A 19124-nucleotide genomic window follows, 5' to 3' on the forward strand; every position below is an offset into this window, starting at 1 on the left:
ACTCCCTGAATAGCGATAATGGATAACTGGTGACCCCTCATTTTTCCAACAGCCTTCTGAGGTGCTAAGAGCACTAACTCAGGAGCAAAACAGCCTGGGTTTGAATCAAACCAGCCACTTAAAGACTAGTTGTGGGACCGGGCAACTCACACACTACCTCTGTTCCTCATTTCCCTCATCTATTGCAGACCCACTCTCAGGAGCTCCTGGTGGGAGTTAAGTTAAGCTAGAAAGGGTCTAAGCAAATGCAGTAGAGAGCCAGGGAAATATATTTATACCTAAGTACTTAGGTCGTTGTGACTTGTGTCATTGTGACCGGTTTTAGTTGTTGCCCCACGGAGGGAAGGGGGGGAGGCAGGGCTTGCTCCTCTTAGTGACTGTACTCTGTATACAAAGTCAGTTCTCAGTAGATGTTTGTTAAATCAAACAGAATGTAAATGAATCAACAAGGGGGTGCCCAGCTGTGTAAAGGAAAAATAGCTTGTCTTGATGGCACAAATTTCAGTCACTTCTTTTCTTTAAATCAACGCTATTGAGGTATAATTTACACACAATAAGATGCACCAACTTGATGAGTTCCAACAAATGCGTGGACTTTTGAAACTGTGTTTTTGTTTGTCTGCTTGTTCTTTGCTCAGTCATCCGAAGCCCAATCTTCACCTGTAGACAAGGTATCCTTCTGCCCTCCGAAACCCTGAGTCCCAACAAGGTGAGGACTCGGCACTGGCCAGGAGTGTCCCATTGTCGGGAGCCAGGGCTCAGCCTACCTGCGGAGGCTTCATGGAAATGTGCTCGTGAACAAAAGAACGCTGTGTCCGGGAACTTCGGAAGTACCCCTTCGACCTTTGCGGTCCTGGATGCTCTCCCGGGAGGGACACTCCGTGGGCGGCCCCCTTGTTTTGGCTACCGAGATGGGGGTTTGAGGGCGGCCCTCTGGACGCTGAGCCCGGGGGCACAATGATCCCTCCAAGGGTCAGCAAGAGTGCTCGGCGGTCAAGAGGCCGGGGATGGAGGTCAGGGTGGCGTGGAGCAACCGGCCGGGGCCGGACGTGACCGGCAGACTCAGGGCTTGACCCACAGGCTCACACAAAAGAGGCCGGAAAGTGTCCGGAGGAAGCGGCGCGTCACGGGGGACGGAGCCGGGACCCTGCCGCGGCCGCCCAGCTGCGTCCCGGGGACACGGCCCGCACACCCAGCCGCACTGCCGCCACCGCCTGCACCGCGGCCGCCGCCAATGAAACTCCTCCCGCTCCTAGGTGAGTGCCCAGCGAGGTCGCGGAGGGGCCGGGGCTTGCAGGGAAGGGGATATTTCCGAGGTGGAACTCGCGTGCCAAGCGGATTTGGCCCGGGTTCCAAGAAGAGTGGACGGCGGTACTTCTCAGGATGTTTTTTCTCCTTGGCCTTTCAACTCTGGAATTGGATATGCAGGGCCCAGGGACCAAGTCACCTTTTTATTCCTGAATACAAAGTCCTCAAAATCCCCAACGTCTCCTTTGACCTTTTTTTTTTTTTTTTTTTTTTTTTCTGATCTCCCCTCAAGAAATTTGGGAAATCCAACCCGGTAACGCTTGTGGGAGGCTTCCCGGCACTTTAAGGGGACTGCCAGCCCGGACTTTGGGTTCATTTAAAATACCATTTGGATGATGCTGTGCAGAAGGGTTATAAATCACATCTTTGCAGCTGAATTAATTCTGGTTTAGACAGTATATCCAGCCCTATGTGAGGCCGAGATTTAGAATCAAATGTTAACACTCTCTTGTTACCAGATAAGGACAGTTTATCTCAGATGACTGTTCTAAGAACAATGATTTGCATGGCTCCTGACTGTCCATCCTCAAGCAGGTGTGACTTCAGAAGACCTGGGGTAACAATAAAAAAGGATGGGCCCATGCTTTTCCTTATCGTTTCCTAACAGCCCACAAAATACCATTTCCAACTTTGTTTTCAATTACTCCGAAATAAAGCCTCGTTCTCTTTTCGGCTTCATTTTATTGGTTGTGTTTGTATAGTGTCCGTTCCCAGAAGATCAATCTTTGACCAATATGTTGAGTTTATCTTAAATTCTCCTACTGGGGGAACATGTAGCATAAATTTTACTATGGAAAAGGCAGGATTTAAAAGAAAATTAGACTACAGAAAAAAACAATAATTGCACTTGTCCTCCTGATGTTATGATATGTTGCTCTTCATCTTAAAAATTACAGAGATTTGAATTTGACAAGACCCAGACCATCAAGTCACCTTGATCTCTGCACAGAATCATTCCCAGAGGCGAGAAATCGCTTTACAATCATGCAATCCCCTTTAACAATATTTCGTCTCAGAACCAAGAGTCCAGTGTTCTAGGAATACTCTTTTCTGTATAGAGCTGGGTTGTTTACTACATTACAGCTTTGTTGAGATTTACTCGATAAATACTGACATTGAAGAAAGTGCTCATCTTTTTGCTTACTTGCTCTTGTGCTGTTAGTTAGCTAAATAGTCTCTTGGGAAATTCTCATAATCCATTTATCTAGATGGAAAGAAAGAAGGGTTTTTGTGTTTACTATAGTATGACTCAACAATGGGGGGGGGCAGGGGAGAGACTTTTCTTTCTCTTTCTTTTCTTTCTTCCTTTTTTTTGAAAAGGTTATTTCTCTATTTTCCATAGTGGGTTTTTCCACTTTGCTGAATTGTTCCTACACTCAGAACTGCACCAAGACACCTTGTCTTCCAAATGCAAAATGTGAAATACGAAATGGAATTGAAGCCTGTTACTGCAACATGGGATTTTCAGGAAATGGTGTCACAATTTGTGAAGGTAAACAACCTTTATTACCTCTTTTGGGTTTTTTGGTAAGATTAAATTCTGATATGATTGTTTTTCCCTTGTCCAGAAATTAAGTGTTTTACATTAAGCTGTATGATTTCAAGCTATTGATTAAAAAAAAAAAAAAGCTTAATTAACTAAACAAGTTTGAAGGTCCCACTTGAAAATGTATACTTGATTATTGATTTTTGAGGAGTCCAGGTATGTCTTATTTTTGGTGTAACTATTGAACATTGTCCTTGAACTTAAGCTGGAAAACTAAGTTGCAGAGAGCAGAGTCAATACCTTTGGAAAGGAAAGAACACAGAGTTCATGAAGTCCAGGCTATATGGATATGTGTTGCCTTCGGGTACCTTCTTTACTACCTGACTACTTAAATTTGAGGATAATATTAAGAGATTCAAGTGTTTTGCCTGTATATCCTGCGTGATACCCTGGAGAGAGAGAGAGAGAGAGAGAGAGAGAGAGAGAGAGAATTTTGAAAATGTATTCTTTTCTGAAAAAGTAGATCTCACTTATAGAACTTGAGGCTACAATCCAGAGCAAGAATGGTAGACAAGGTCCTAGCAGGGTGCAATTCAGCCACTGATTTGATAAACAGGACCTTGTCCGAAAATCATATTTCAGTGACTTCTTGTCTGTGGTTTCAACCGCCACTCTTTCTCTTCCTTCAAGCCTCACTCTCTCCTTCTTCTCTCTTTCATTTTTAGTAGAATCTAGTTTTAACTGGGTCAATGGAAAAACATTCTGTGTATTAGAGAGAGAAGCAGTTCCAAGTCATATAAATTAGTTTTAAAATATAATTAAATGACAACTTCAAATTAGAACTATGTGGTATTATACTCCTAAATGTATTTAAGATAACATGGACTTTTTCTAATTAAGCCAGGATATTGTACATTGTTAATATTGCATGTGTTTGCTTATAGCGTAAACAAGTTGTATCTCGTGATTCAATTTGATAGGCTCTTAAAAAAGATTAAATATGCAGTTCTTAGTAAGACCAGACCTCATCATAATTAGTTTAATGTTTAAAAAATGTAGAGCAAAGCTACAGTTGCTTAATGGTGCATTAGATCAGGCATTTCTGTTTGTACATACAGCCAGGACTTGTAATATACTATTCCACAAGCACTACGAAATTCCTTCTATAAATAATCTTAGATTTTTACTGTGTATATAATTGAATGGCATTATAGCAAGTTGATAGTCGAGTGACCTTCAAAATATTGCATCGAATATATTAGTGTGCTTTTCCACTAATCATTACAAATTGCACTATGATACTTTATAAGTGGTGTTGCCTTTTTGTTATTTAGATTCTTTTCAACTGTCATGATTACCATCATTAACATCAATAATTTTTCACAATTTGGACCTTCAGCAGCTAACCAGATCATAATCATCTTTTTAATGTTTTTTTTTAACACATCTTCCATTATCCAATGCACTCTTCCTCCCCAACCACCCCCACCCTGTCGCCCTGCTGCCTCAGTCAATAGCCAGCTGAAGGGCAGAAAAAACTTTTTGTTGGAAAAAAAAATACTGCAAGATCTTTTGGCCTGTAATTTCTTTTCACACAGAACAGAATTTGTAATGGCACTTTTTTTTTCAAGTTCTTTTTAACAAATCCCTCATTTAAAGAATGTTATAAATTCACTTGTCTTAGGGATACAGGAGTACTGATGCATAGGGGCACTTGTACCCCAATGTTTATAGCAACACTCTCAACAATAGCCAAATTATGGAAAGAGCCGAAATGTCCATCAACTGATGAATGGATAAAAAAATTGTGGTTTATATACACAATGGAGTACTACGTGGCAATGAGAAAGAATGAAATATGGCCCTTTGTAGCAACGTGGATAGAACTGGAGAGTGTTATGCTAAGTGAAATAAGCCATACAGAGAAAGACAGATACCATATAGTTTCACTCTTATGTGGATCCTGAGAAACTTAACAGAAACCCATGGGGGAGGGGAAGGAAAAAAAGAGGTTAGAGTAGAAGAGAGCCAAAGCATAAGAGACTCTTAAAAACTGAGAACAAACTGAGGGTTGATGGGGGGTGGGAGGGAGGGGAGAGTGGGTGATGGGTATTGAGGAGGGCACCTTTTGGGATGAGCACTGGGTGTTGTATGGAAACCAATTTGACAATAAACTTCATATATTGAAAAAAAATTAAAATAAAAAAATAAATAAATTCACTTGTCTTAATATTCACTATGTGAGGCTTATAATGTCCTCTTAAAACTGTTCAAACAGTGGTTTGCACCTTTTATTAATTCATTGGTAGATTTTTGAAATTTATTTCAGTAAGTATATTTAACATGCATTTTAGAGTTAAAACACTATGTTCTCAACCGCTGAATTGTCTAGATTATATATTGGGTTTGAACAGTTGGCTTTCTTCATCTGTGAAGAGATTTCCCACTTTTCCTATCTTTCTCTAAAATTGGTATTAGGTCAATAAAAAATGACCAGACAACAGTTTTGTTATAAAGGATGGCTACTTCTCAAAGAGTGAAAGTAAATTTCTTTTTGGTATCATTACCATCATCTTCCTCGTCTCCATCCAATTTGGCTCCCTCAGAGACCTGTCAAATAAATGTTATGGTAGTAACCAGACCTCACTTAAATGAACTCTGTTCCAAGAACTAGTTTTAAACAAGTTATTTAGAATTTGGATAACCTAGTCCCATAGAAACAAGTGTTTTGTTTTGGTTTTTTTTGATGTTTATTCATTTTTGAGAATCTGAGAGAGACAGAGCATGAGCGGGGAAGGGGCAGAGAGAGAGGGAGACACAGAATCCGAAGCAGGCTCCGGGCTCTAAGCTGTCAGCACAGAGCCTGACACGGGGCTCGAACTCACGAACGTTGAGATCATGACCTGAGCCAAAGTCGGACGCTCAACCGACTGAGCCACCCAGGCGCCCTGAAACAAGTTTTAATACTAGTGACTTTATTTCATTTAATCATCTTTTTACTGAACAAGTATTTATTGAATATTTTCATTGTCATCATTATCATTATCACCATCACATCAAGATAGCTAATATCTAAGATATTAATTAGCACAACACCTTCATCTGTTGTTATTCTCATTTTATCTATAAAAAAGTAGAATCTTAGAAAAGTTCAGTGAATATCACAAGTGATAACAACAAATAAGTAATAGAGCTGAGATTTCAGCCTAAGTCTGTTTCCAGAGCCTGTACTCTTACTCACTATGTTTGCCATAAGACCTCTACTTAACAAATACTGCTCTGCCCTTGGATTAAAGTAATAAATAAGGAATTGGCCTTGATTTCCAGGATATCTAGGGACAGCTTCAGAACTATATTAACGACTTGATGCAGTGTTATAAAATATGTAAATACAGGTAAATTTGAGATATGTAATCAACTGCAGGGTAGCTTTCCAAGTGGGGGTGACATTTAAGCTGAGAATCAAAGAATAAATAGGATTCATTAAGACTGACAAAGTGACAAAGCCAGGCAAAATGAATCAGCAGTAACAAAGGCCTAGAAGTTGAACATGTGTAGTATGTTTTAGGGAGCCCCAAGGATTTCATTCTGGATGTATATATCACAGGGCATATTAACTGAGGGGGTCAGTGGGAATTAAGTGTGGGTGTCAAGATATAGACTTTTTTCTCTTAACAAAAAAAAAGCCATTGACAAGTATTAAGTAGCTAAGTTACATGATAAATAGTGTATATTAGAAATATGACCCCATTCGGTAGAATAAGAATGAATTAGCAAAGGTCAACCCAACCTATACAAACAGTAGTACTGGGGTGCCTGAGTGGCTCAGGTGGTTAAGCCTCCAACTCTTGATTTCAGCCCAGGTCAAGATCCCAGGGTCATGGGATTGAGCACTGAGTTGGGTTCCCTGCTCCTCTTCTTCTCTCTCTTTCTCAAAAAAAAAAAAAAATATATATATATATAATAATAATAAAAATAATAATAAAAGAAAAAGAAAAGAAAAAATCCAATAGTACTTTGTACAATTCTTATAGTTTATGTCACTTCTATCCAATATATCTTAATTTTCATAAGCTTTTGAAATAAAATGTATGGATGCTGTCTTTTATTTACAAACACCATTTTGAATGGTTATAACTAGTTTGTTAAGCTCAATGCTATAGCTTTTTGCATATGAGAGAAGCAGGACTCTGAAGCTTAAGTGAGTTTCCCAGTGTCCCAAGGCTACAGTGACAAAGCTAGGACTCAAACCCTGGGGATCTCAACCTTCTCTAGATTACCAAAAATATCACTAGTATTACTAATCAGCTGATGTAATTAGATTAGTGTAGTACAGCTTTTTAAATCAAATAGGTAAAACAGTATCATTTGAATAGGAATTATTTATTTTCGACAACCTTACTGAGGTATTAACATGAATTTATTTACACACTTATCTTTATGCTGACAATGAGTGTATTTTAAGGCAGAAGCTGGAGAAGTGTAGAAATTTGGGGATATATTTAATGGCTTTTGAAATTGTTGATGATATTTTCCTAAAATTTAAGATTATTTTAGTCTTTTAAACAAATATTGTTGCTATATGTTTTGCTTCTCAGCACAGTGTTGGTTACTCTCTGGAACACAGTTATAAATCTAAAAAGTGAGACATGAGACATCCCATCTCCTCTCAGTAATTTGGAAGGTTGGAAAAGTTGAAAGAATCTTTGTGTACGTACAAAACATGATATTGCTTGATTTGAAATAAACTGAGCTGGGAGAGGTAAGAAGCAAGAACAAGGGGAAGGATGCAGTACAGTGCCTGTTTGGGTGTGGGCGTCAGGAAGAAGGTAGTAGACTTTCTCTTCCTACTCCCATCTGAACTCAGTAAGTGGTGCTGTGTTTGGGGAAATTTCATGGAGTCAGAATGGGTAAGAAAAGAGTTGCCCCAGATGAGGATAAGAAAGGTCAGGAAAGATATAATTGACAGCGTGTATGCATGTATAAAAATCTTTCATAGCTTGGGACATGCTTGTTATGAATAACATCGCAAGCACTTTATAAGAAATAATGAAGTCTCAGTGCCTGCACTCAGGGAGACATACTCTATGCTTAAAAAACAGTTTTCTTCATTATCTAATAGCCATATATATGCTTGCAAAATTCAGCTGGGAGAATATCATAATAAACTAAAGAGCATTGTGACAATAGTAAATGTAGAGAGAACAGTGTCGCAATAGTTATCTAAGAGTTTGGAAGAAGAAATGGTCTGCGCGTTCTGAATGTGGGAGAAATATCCATTAGAATAATCTGCCTGCATCATTCTGCCCAGGCTACAATATAAGTACCAAGGACATGTAATTTTCTTCCATAATAGCTTGTTTTTTAGTAATGAAAGGATGCTTAGCAAAATGGGCAAACCGAATGTCATCAGAACAGATGCAAAGCATACAAAATGTGCGCGTGTGTTTGTACATCGTGTATCACCAGTTGCCACAGATATACTATCTAAACTATCTCCTACAAAAAATAACTGCAGTTTTAAATATTTAACAAAAGACAGTTTGGTAATTTCCATAATAGACACGTAATCAGCAAAACTTAAATGATGCAAGTCCTCTTTTTCCTTTTCCTTTAAAAAATAATTCTATTTTTAGTGGGGCACCTGGGTGGCTCTGTCAATTAAGCATCTGCCTCTTGATTTTGGCTCAGGTCATGGTCTCAGGTTTTGTGAGATCAATCCCCACATCTGACAGCATGGAGTCTGCTTGGGATTCTTCTCCCTCTCTGCCCCTCCCCCGCTCAGGAGGGGGTGCATGCACACTGCAGGCTCTCTCAAAATAAATTAAAGAATTAAAAATTAAAATACAATATAAGCTTAAGGAAAGTGTTAAAATGGTTTATGCTTTTATTTTTTTCTTCCTATTAGTTGAAGGAATTTGTCATCTTATGAAGTGGATATTTTTGAGGAAATTCCACCTAATTATTGTGGTAGAGTTTGTTCTCTCTAATGTGTAACCTCTTCTTGTCAACATACAAAAGAGGTCATACTTCTAGTACAAGGAAAAGGATTTCTGGAATTGGCAAAGGCACTTTATTTATTTGGAGGAAGTTCATGAAAATCACGCATCCTGGAATGTAAGCCTTGGGTTAATTTAGACTGTCATTTCTTAAATAGGTTACATTTCCATTGAGTACAAGACATCCCAAGGAAATATGTACTTCACTTTAAATACATCTGATACATGACTGTCTAGAAGCACATTAGAGTTCCTACTTTTTCAAGTTTGGATTCATATTCATGTACCTAAGAAGATCATCTGGAGTATGTAAAAATGCATTTGTTTTACCAAAAAATAAAAACTTTGCTTCCTCAATACTTTTTATTAGTATATCACATATGAAGGAAAATGAATCTTGGAGTTATCTAACTTTCTTCCATCTAGAACCTCCAGTTGATTGTTCAAATATTATTTAAATATTATGTATAAATCAGGAGCCACCTCCCTCTAGGGATTGCAATAAGAAGGAGAGAAAGAGGGAGAGGGAGGGAAATGAAGGCAGGGAAAATGAAAGTGCTGGTCCTGGCTGCTACTTGTGCCATTTGAGTTTTGTTGATAAGCTGCACAATTTTATAAATAAACACTTATCTCATGTGACTTGACAATGTCATTTTTGCAGGCTGTTTCAGAAATCATTTTTTTAAATCATCCTGTTTCATGTTTATTGCACAGGATAATTATCAGAATTAATGAGATAACAAACTAAGAAATATTTTGAGATCTTAAAAGAGGTTTTAATATGAACATATGATTTTGGGTTTTTTCAAGTAATTTATACTGAAATATCATGACAAGTTTTCTTCATGTAAAAATCTCTTTTATTTGTAATCATTTTTATCTTTTATTTATTTATTTATTTATTTATTTATTTATTTATTTATGAGAGAGAGAGCACATGGACATGAGTTGGGGAGGGGCAGAGGGGAAGGGAGAGAGAATCCCAAGCAGGTTCCTCACTGACAGGGCACAGCTTGATGCGGGGTAGGTCCCATGAACCATGAGATCATAACCTGAGCCAAAATCGAGAGGTGGACACTTAACTAACTGAGTCACCCAGACACCCTGTAATCATTTTAAATCAGTATTATCTAAGTGGATTTATTGCATATTTAGAATCAGAAAAGTACTATCAGCATAGAGAATTAGCAATAAACACATTGCTTCTGAGTTCTTTTAAACAATCACAAAGAGTTGTTCAAAATTCTGAGTTAAATCAATTCTAAATAAGACTTACCATCTGATTCGACATTATTAGTGTCCTGATTTTTTTTTCTAAATTAAGACTGCCATTTTTGTTTTTTGTTCCAGGCTAAAACATCAGTTCACAAAGTATGTATATATCTATGTATAAGTGTGTGTGTGTGTCTGTGTGTGTGTGTGTGTGTGTGTGTATGTGTGTGTGTATGCGCCCTATGATATGTGCTGATGCTAAGGCATCAATAAAAATGGAAATGGATATTGTTTTTCTAGAATTAGTGTTCATTTTGCATGCAGAGTGAACATGGCAGCTATACCATCTTATACTCTCTGTTCAGCCATATCTTTAGGAACTGCTAGGAAATTAAAATTAAATGGAAATTGTGCTCTCAATGTGGAATTTTCATACATTTTAATCCTCTGTGCTTTTCAAGAAAACTACTGGTAGAAATAAGAACAAAAGGATCATAGGGATAGCACTTTCAATTCCACGAAGTAACTCACCGAGTTCCAGTTTTTCTGCTTTGTTTACTGTAGCTCTAATCTTTTGTCAGCATTTTAAGATCGCAAACTTTATGTTGCTAAATTGATACTTCCTGTGTCCTGGGGCGTGTCAGTTATCTACAGCCCCAGCTTTATAGGACATCAGCATACTTTACAGCCAACTCCTGCTTATTTCAGAAGCAAATTATCCAGTCTCCTGATTATCCATTTTTCCATTATTTCTTTTTCCTTATTTAGGCTTTTTTCATGCTTAAAGAAGTAACTTTCATATTTACAGTTTATTTACAAAAAGAGTAATAATATTGATGTTGATTTTAGTGCTTTCTGTGAGCTAAATGCTGCTCTAAGCACTTTACATGAATTTATAAATTTAATCCTCATAACAACTCTTTGAAATGAGGGCTAGTATTACCCTCAATTTATAGATTAAATAATTTTCCAGTGAAAGCACATTCAAACTATTGCTTTATATAATTCTCAAACTACTCTGTGAAGTAAGTCTGCAAATAAGAAAACTGAATCTCCCTGAGACATAAATGAATTATTTTGGTTGTTGCCCCCACCTTGAATCTGCTTTTTACCCACTACATTATCAAAGAAATTGATTAAAAACAAAAAAGTATGAGGTGTATATACTTAAGATACCTTAGGAATAAGTGCAGGCAAGTTAAAACTATTTACAAGTTTCAGTATCTTGATGAAACTCATAGATCAGATAAAGTTGTTTAACTCCTGTTCATCGACCTCCTTAAAATCCAGTGTATTGACAATACAACCAGTGAGATTGGGGTGAGGGGGATGGGCACGGGAATTCTATAAGTTAGGAGTGAACTTCTCAAAGCAGAATCAGAGAAGGTTTCTGCAAAAATGGCAGCTCTTCCTTGTGGTGATATACTATACCCTTCCCAGAAAGGAAGTGTCAGTCTCGGTGACTGGTTTAGTTAGATGTGATTTTCCAAAGGTTACCCTGATTGGGCTCCTTATTCCCCATTGGCATTTGAGCCCAAATAAAGCCAAGAAAAAAATCTCTTAAAGGGAACTCTGGCATCCGCCTGAAAGGAATTGTTGAGAGTAAAAATTGATGTCACCTTTCTGCCTATACCCCATCTCTGCCACCAGGAATAATTCTTGGAGATTGCTCTTCCCCTGCACCCACAGATATAGGGAATTCTGAACTGTCTTGTATGTACTAAGGAGGTTGTAATGGCTGGCAGACAAAACCTGGGCCAAGCTACCTGAGATAATCAACATTGCTCTTTAAAAACATGACGATCATTTAAGAATAATCAGTCATTGGAGAAGAGCCAATAATACAAAGCACAAAGTTGAATAAATAGAACAATCGGCCTGGAAAATGATACTGTTAGGAAGAGAAAAGAGGTTGAAGGGAAAAGTCTAGCTTATATCTTCAAAGAGATTCTGAAAAAGTTTGCATTCAAACAAACAAAAACAAGTAGAATAGGCTTCTATGTACAGAAAAATTATCATACCACAAAGAATTTTCTTCTTCAATATGTCTTTAAACCTTTGTGCTGCTCAATTCCTCATACCTTTATCCCCTGTTTTTGCTCTCATTTCGTAGCAAGAGGCATCAAGACAATAGCTGTAATTGTCAGGAATGAAAGCCAATGTTTAAAAGTCACCAGAAGATTGAGAGCATATTCTCCATTCCTGGGTTTCCACCCCTACCAAGATGATCACACAAGGAACAGGGAGGTTATAAATATCAAATTATTAACAAATCAGTGGAAGATACATCAGGACTCAAGAAGTGAAGATATTCTGAGCCGATCAGCTCAACACAATCATCCTTTTTATAACACAATTTCACCCTTTTGTGATCTTTTCCTTCATCTGTGCCAAAACCTCTCCCAAATTCTTCCCATGCTTTATCTCAACGTGAAACTAGGTAGCCAATGTGTTTTCTGATCCTAATTGCCTAATGTGGTTTTCACATTATAATGTCATTAATATAGCGATGGAACCCCTATGCAGTCTCACTATATTGTCTGTTTTCCCAAGTGATTTCCTGAATTCACCTGCTCATACTTTTGATGGTTCCTGCCAGACACACCTAATGTATTTTTCTCCTACAATAAAATATATTTATCATTTAATCAATATTAGTCCCAAGTTGAATTGATGATATATAGTAGTAAAAAAGTGGTAAAAAATAACCCAGGAATTGCAGAACTCAAAGTTAAGACAAAAATTATGAGAACAAAACAGAGAAACAGGACTAGACATGGAGAACCTAACATCCATGTAATAGAAGTCTTACTGAAGAAAGGATAAGACAAACTTTAGCAAAGGAAATAATAAAAGGTCTGACAATTTCCCAGAGCTTAAGACACACATGAGTCTTTAATTAAAAGAGCCCTCTAATCCAACCTATCTTCTACAAAATATGTTTATGCCTTCACTTCTCGGTTTATTGCCTATTGAAGCCTTCTCAGCTTCGATGTCTATTGATTGATATCCTGCTATAAAAGAGGAGTATCATTTACTTCACATTGTCACTTTTATTCATACATTCAAGTTGTTACCTTCATGTCCTTAAATAATAATGGAAATACTGGCTATCGGGCTACTCCATTCCTGGAGCCTAGGGTGAGGACCTCTTCAGATCATAGGGACAGAGAGAGAAAGGACTTTAGGGTGGCTGTGGCCATCAGGAGAGTGAATAGATGAGCCGAGCAGCCTAAAAATGTAGATGCCTACTATAGGAGAAGTTTTTGTCAAACTCTTGAGCCTCATTTCTTCGTTAGTCTACTTTCATTTAACCCCTACTTCATTTCATCACTTTTCTGAGACTAATTGTAGCCCTAACAAGGGAGGGAGAGTATATTTAAAAGTCCTGTGATTTTAATCATTATCTTAAAACTAATTTTTAAGTGTATTTATTATTTTCAGAGAGAGAGAGAGAGAGAGAGAGAGAGAACAAGTGGGGGAGGGGCAGAGAGAGAGGGGCAGAGAGAGAGAATCCCAAGCAGCCTCCATGCTCAACATGCCGCTCAGGGCCTGATCCCACAACCTTGAGATCATGACCTGAGCTGAAATTAAGAGTCGGACGCTTAACTGACTGGGCCACCCAGGCATGTAGTTTCTAAATCAAGTAATTCTAAATCAAGAAAAGTAATTGGGCATGAAAAGTAATTTCTAAATCAAGGTCTTATTTTTCAAGTTCCCATTGTTAGATCCATCCCTTATATCCTTATATTGCAGTAGCTAAGACCCAGCCCTATAAATTGGAGCCTTCCTGTTATGCTATGGCCTAGTAACTAGATTCTCTGATATAAATTCTAATATTGCTGTGCAGGGTTTCCAAACTTGTTTTAAATATTCTAGTCCAGTTCATCTGGGATTCTCATGATAAGTCACAAAGTGCATCTGAGCCTGTTTCTCTGTGAAATGAGCAGATTTCACCAGGATCACTATCAATGTCTATTCCGGTTTTAAAATTATGTGGGTCTATTATTGTGAGACATGTATTTGAACTGTAGTTAATTCCCAGTTCAATCACTTTTGAGGTAAATAGCCTGGATTTGGGGCTTTATTTGAAACCTGAAATTGAAACAGAGATTTTGGTCTCTTGCCTCTGAACTCAGTACACTTTTCATTGTTTTTTTTTTTGTTTGTTTGTTTTTTAACTCTGATCTCTGGAGCTGGCATGACCTAGGCAAGCAATGCTTTCATCTCCTCTTTCTGCTCCATTCCCTCTGACTCATGGCCATAACACATCCTGATACTCTTTCTTGCTGAGCCAGGATGTGACCTCAAATTTCCTCTCAAGACAGGTGCTACAAATGAATAGGGATTGGCACATAGGTGAAACTTATTTTCCATGTTTTCTCTGGTACCTTCCACTCTTGGAAGGAATTTCTGGACCAGTCTCTTCAGGAGCACTGCACTATTGCAGTGCTGAAAGGTAAGCTATTAAATATAATGCAACCAGAAAGTTAAGTACTGTAGCGGAGTGATTTGAACCATTAAAAACAATCAAGAAGGCTATAAAATCTTGATTTTTATATTTGCTTTCCTATTGGAGAGGTTTAGCTACTTTTATATGTTATTGAGACTACCTCCCTTTGAATAAGATGGTGTACATATCCATTTTGTGGGTAAGAGGGTTGTGATTCATGTGCTTTTATAATCACCATTTAACTGACATCTGGAACAAAATGCTACAAATGGAACTTGTCTCTGTGTTGCAATTCCAAAAGTACATTGATGATTGTGTGTTTATGAATATGTGATGAGCCAGGGACAGTGAGAATGGAATTGACCAGAGCAATCCTCTCAGCTGGAAACCTGGACCAAATTTCTCCTTTCTGAGGATTACCTGTGTTTATAGGCATCAAAGTACCTTTGTGTCATGCCCAATAAATGGGATGGGATAATCAACTGTGTTTGTGCTTAGGGGAGAGATTGGGCACTTTCCATGTTGGAAATACTATAAGCTGAGACTCATTGTGTAAGACACAGTACATGTCATTCTCTTTGGAAGATTTTTTCATTTCTATCTATTAAGAATAATTGCTCATGTTTTCATGTTCTCTTCATAATTCCTTTTTATTTTGCATTAATACGTAATGTTGGAGTAAGTTTGGATGGGGCCTACCTGCTTTTTAATACACCTGAGGGAATGGCTGTTTGGGGACACTAGTTCTTATTCTTTTTTTTTTTTTAATTTTTTTTCAACGTTTATTTATTTTTTGGGACAGAGAGAGACAGAGCATGAACGGGGGAGGGGCAGAGAGAGAGGGAGACACAGAATCGGAAACAGGCTCCAGGCTCTGAGCCATCAGCCCAGAGCCTGACGCGGGGCTCGAACTCCCGGACCGCGAGATCGTGACCTGGCTGAAGTCGGACGCTTAACCGACTGCGCCACCCAGGCACCCCATCTTATTCTTGATTGTACCCTTGAAAACTACCAAAATTGGATCCAATATATAAAATATCATGGACTATTTTTCAGGTGCTACTCTGACAGGTTGGTGCACTATTTTTATTGTTCCTTCCCTATGCTGAATGTATTAAGATATTGCAATGAATAATATCTCTACTTGTACGAATCTGTGCTTAGATTTCATTGAATTTTATGCATTGTAAAAGGCTGATATAGCAAGGTTACCTTAGGTATGATCCCATCACAAATATTTTGCTATACATAGTGTCCAATATAGCCATATGGAAGATTTGTGTGATCAGTGAACATCATAAACTTCACATACTTCTTTCCATAACATCTTTGTTTTCCTACTTTATTTTGAGGATCATCCATACAATACTGAATATTCATTAACTTATTTATTGCACTTTTGAGAATTTTCATGAGTTAGGAAGCAGCATGTGTTAGGCAGGGTCATTTGCAATTTTGGCACTAATCCTTCATGATCATCCCCTAGTTTTGAGGACGATCCCCTGGTAGTCATGTTTAAATCCCAGGAGTTATTTATGTTGACTGTGGTATTTCCTTTTGTGTCTTATGTTATCAAAAATGCCTTTTTTACAAAAATCCTAGGAAGTATGAAAATACTGGCACTTAAAAACTGATATTTTGGGGGCACCTGGGTGGCTCAGTTCGTTAAGCATCTGACTTCGGCTCAGGTCATGATCTCACAGTCCGTGTGTTCAAGCCCCACGTTAGGCTCTGTGCTGACAGCTCAGAGCCTGGAGCCTGCTTTGGATTCTGTGTCTCCCTCTCTCTCTCTGCCCCTCCTTTGCTCATGCTCTGATTCACTCTGTCTTTCAAAAATAAATAAATGTTAAAAAAATTTTTAAATAAACTTTAAAAAAACTGATATTTTTACTTTTAATCATAAGAGTACTTTGATAGTTCTTAAGTTGCAAAAAAAGAATTTTAGTTTATGTGTTATTGAAAACACCTGCCTCATTTATTGCTCCTTCTAATGAACTGACCTTTTTAAACATAACTTTATATGAAACTGTGTTTATTATTTAGTTAACCATTTAAGATGAAGTTTTATCTGGTTTGCATTAATGTGTTTAAAGTGAGGCACTGTTGTTTCATTTTTTTATCAAACTTTAAATTTGATTAAAATAGAATAAATGATCACATGAAAAGGGAAGAAATATTCTTAACTCTCTGTAACTTTAAATCATTTCCTTAGAATGTTGATATTTCCAAAATATAAAGATTATCAAGAAACTATTGTCTCCATCTACAAAAAAAATTTTTTTTAATGTATTTTAACCCTTCCCTAGACTGACTCACTTTCTTGCTCTAGAAAAGATTCTTATCCCATTTGACAGTGCTGGAATCAACTAAAAAGATTACATGTTTAGAAGGCTGTGGGAAAATGATTTTAACAACTCTAAATGTATTATCTCAGATAATTTTCTGTTTCCTGTCTGCTTGAGATACAATTTTATATCCTGTATCAACCATCAAACATCATCTTGGTCCCAACGATCTGAATTTACAATAGATTTGTATAATTTATTAGTCAGTTGCAAGAGAGAACACCACTGGATAGTGTATATAGCATTTATATAAATATCTCAAACATTTGCAGTGTTAAAAAACAGCGAACACAGCACATTTATCTGGCATGGAAATTGTAATTTTCTGAATATTAAAATATTAAGGCAAGGCTATTGAAGTATTTCAGTTCCTTTAATTATTTTGGTCCATTACCATTGAGTATAGAGAAAAGGTACTAACACTTAAATTACTATAGTCTCATGTGTAGTGTGAGTAAGGTAAGAATGAGGATATTAGGAGAAAAAAGATTCAGTGTAAAGAAATTGGAATATACAGAAAGAACTTCAACCTGAATATAACAGATGATTGTATTTTATATTCAAGTCAAAGAGCTTTCATTGAAAATGTGATTATCTTGAGTGTCATTGGTCAGACAAGCTCAATTCCTACAAAGTCCCTTTATACGGATTTACTGAAAAGTGCCACTATTTTCTATAATAACATGATTTTCCCCACAATTTTATATTCTTAGATAATTAATTTCTATTACCAAGAAGTCTGGATAAGTATACAGATTCAGAGATTCTCTTTATAATTGTTTAAAAGTTCCCAGATAAATTGCTGGAAGCTAGAATGTCAAAACTGTTCAAACCTAGTACTTACTTTAAGGAGGAAATTAACACTTTGGTCCTTTATTTGCCATGGAAAGAGATAATGACGTTCTCTAGGAAGATTAGAATCTAACCAAACAGTGTAGGCTATATATAGCATACAAAGCCTTGTGCCATTTGTGAAAATGCTATCAGGGAGAAAACCCAATGACTGAGTTTCTGTACTGTATTTTTTAGGTACACAGATTTAATTTAGAGATTATGGTTTGAAAATAAAATTTACTGTATGAGTGTTTTTGACTGATAAGAAATTGATTTTGTGAGCTTGCTACACATTAATTGAAATATCTGGCCATGTGTCTTGCCTAGATTTAAGAAACCATACGTACTTGGAACCATATATATTCCTTCACTTTGAACTAGCAAGTTAATCACTTTGTTACCCATGTAAGGAAGAAACTACTTTTTGCCGGTGTTCTGTCTGAATAATCTCCCTGTATTGCATAACAAGTGGGTTTTACGTAATTGACATTTTATTTAGTTGGTTTCAATATATTGAAGGTGGAGACCTTTAAGTTATTTAGGAGTGATATTACGTACAAATTAAATGCAATAATTTATATTTTCTAATATTTTAAAGGCTATATTTCTAAAATCAAAAATAAGAATGTGTGTGCACATAAGCCCATTAAAACATAAATGTTATTTGTTATTGATATTATTCAATGCATTTTAGAATGCAGTTTTTAAGAAGTTAAAATAGAATGAAGGTGGTTACATTGTAAGTGTCTTTAATATGTTTTAAATATAAGCTTATTTAACAATTATTGACTCAGGTTGTGCTTACACAGGAAAAATAGATTGCAGACAAGAGTTAAATCATGCAATTTGGCAAATCTTCCCAAAGAATGCCCAAATATATAATTTCCATGAGACTTTTTAAACTTAACTATCCAGGTCACTTATCTACACAAGAATTATCCAGCAAAAGGGATATCTGTATTTTATTTCTCTTTTGTGAATAAAAGAACCAAAATTTGGGTCATGTTGATTCAGTAATGTCATGCTGTTGGCCCTGTGCTGAACAAGAACACATCCTAAGTCTGAAATAATTTGCTATTAAAAATATAATTAAGTTGTGTTTAACATTTAGAACTTGAGGAAAGAAATGTGCTGGCCTTTGCGCATTTTTGAGAATTAAAGTTTACATATACAGACAACTAAATCAATTTTGATGAGATTGAACAGAAGTTGACGTCGTCCTAACAGTCGTTTGATAGCTTTGTATTTAAAGCAATTTTTTGAAAAAAAAAGAATTGTGTATCTTTTGTGTCGGAAAGGTTCTTATGCCACATTTCTTAGTGCCATATGGAGGATAAGTTCCAAAGATAATTTCTGGACATTTATAAACACAGAAACCTATTGAGAATACTAAAAAAAAAAAGCTATAACAAATCTCTGTTGTGTATGCAATGCAGGAAGTCAAGCAGATGCTTGATTATAGTGTTATGTTTGTTCAACTAATGTCA

The 19124-nt window shown here is 36.9% G+C and overlaps 1 protein-coding gene across 1 annotated transcript in view; it reads left to right on the forward strand.

Moving 5' to 3' along the window:
* The first annotated feature begins 1234 nt into the window (after positions 1-1234).
* Positions 1235-19124, forward strand: part of ADGRL4 (adhesion G protein-coupled receptor L4) — a 108058-nt gene continuing 90168 nt past the window's right edge. The window contains exons 1-2 of the mRNA XM_047085466.1: positions 1235-1256; positions 2651-2800. Coding sequence (XP_046941422.1) covers positions 1235-1256; positions 2651-2800 — 172 coding nt within the window. The remainder of the gene's footprint in view (positions 1257-2650; positions 2801-19124) is intronic.

Source organism: Lynx rufus, unplaced genomic scaffold (genome assembly GCF_022079265.1).
Source record: "Lynx rufus isolate CCGP_SWC_20201006 ecotype Redwood Valley unplaced genomic scaffold, mLynRuf1.p SCAF_2, whole genome shotgun sequence".
In the NCBI taxonomy this organism is placed as follows: domain Eukaryota; kingdom Metazoa; phylum Chordata; class Mammalia; order Carnivora; family Felidae; genus Lynx; species Lynx rufus.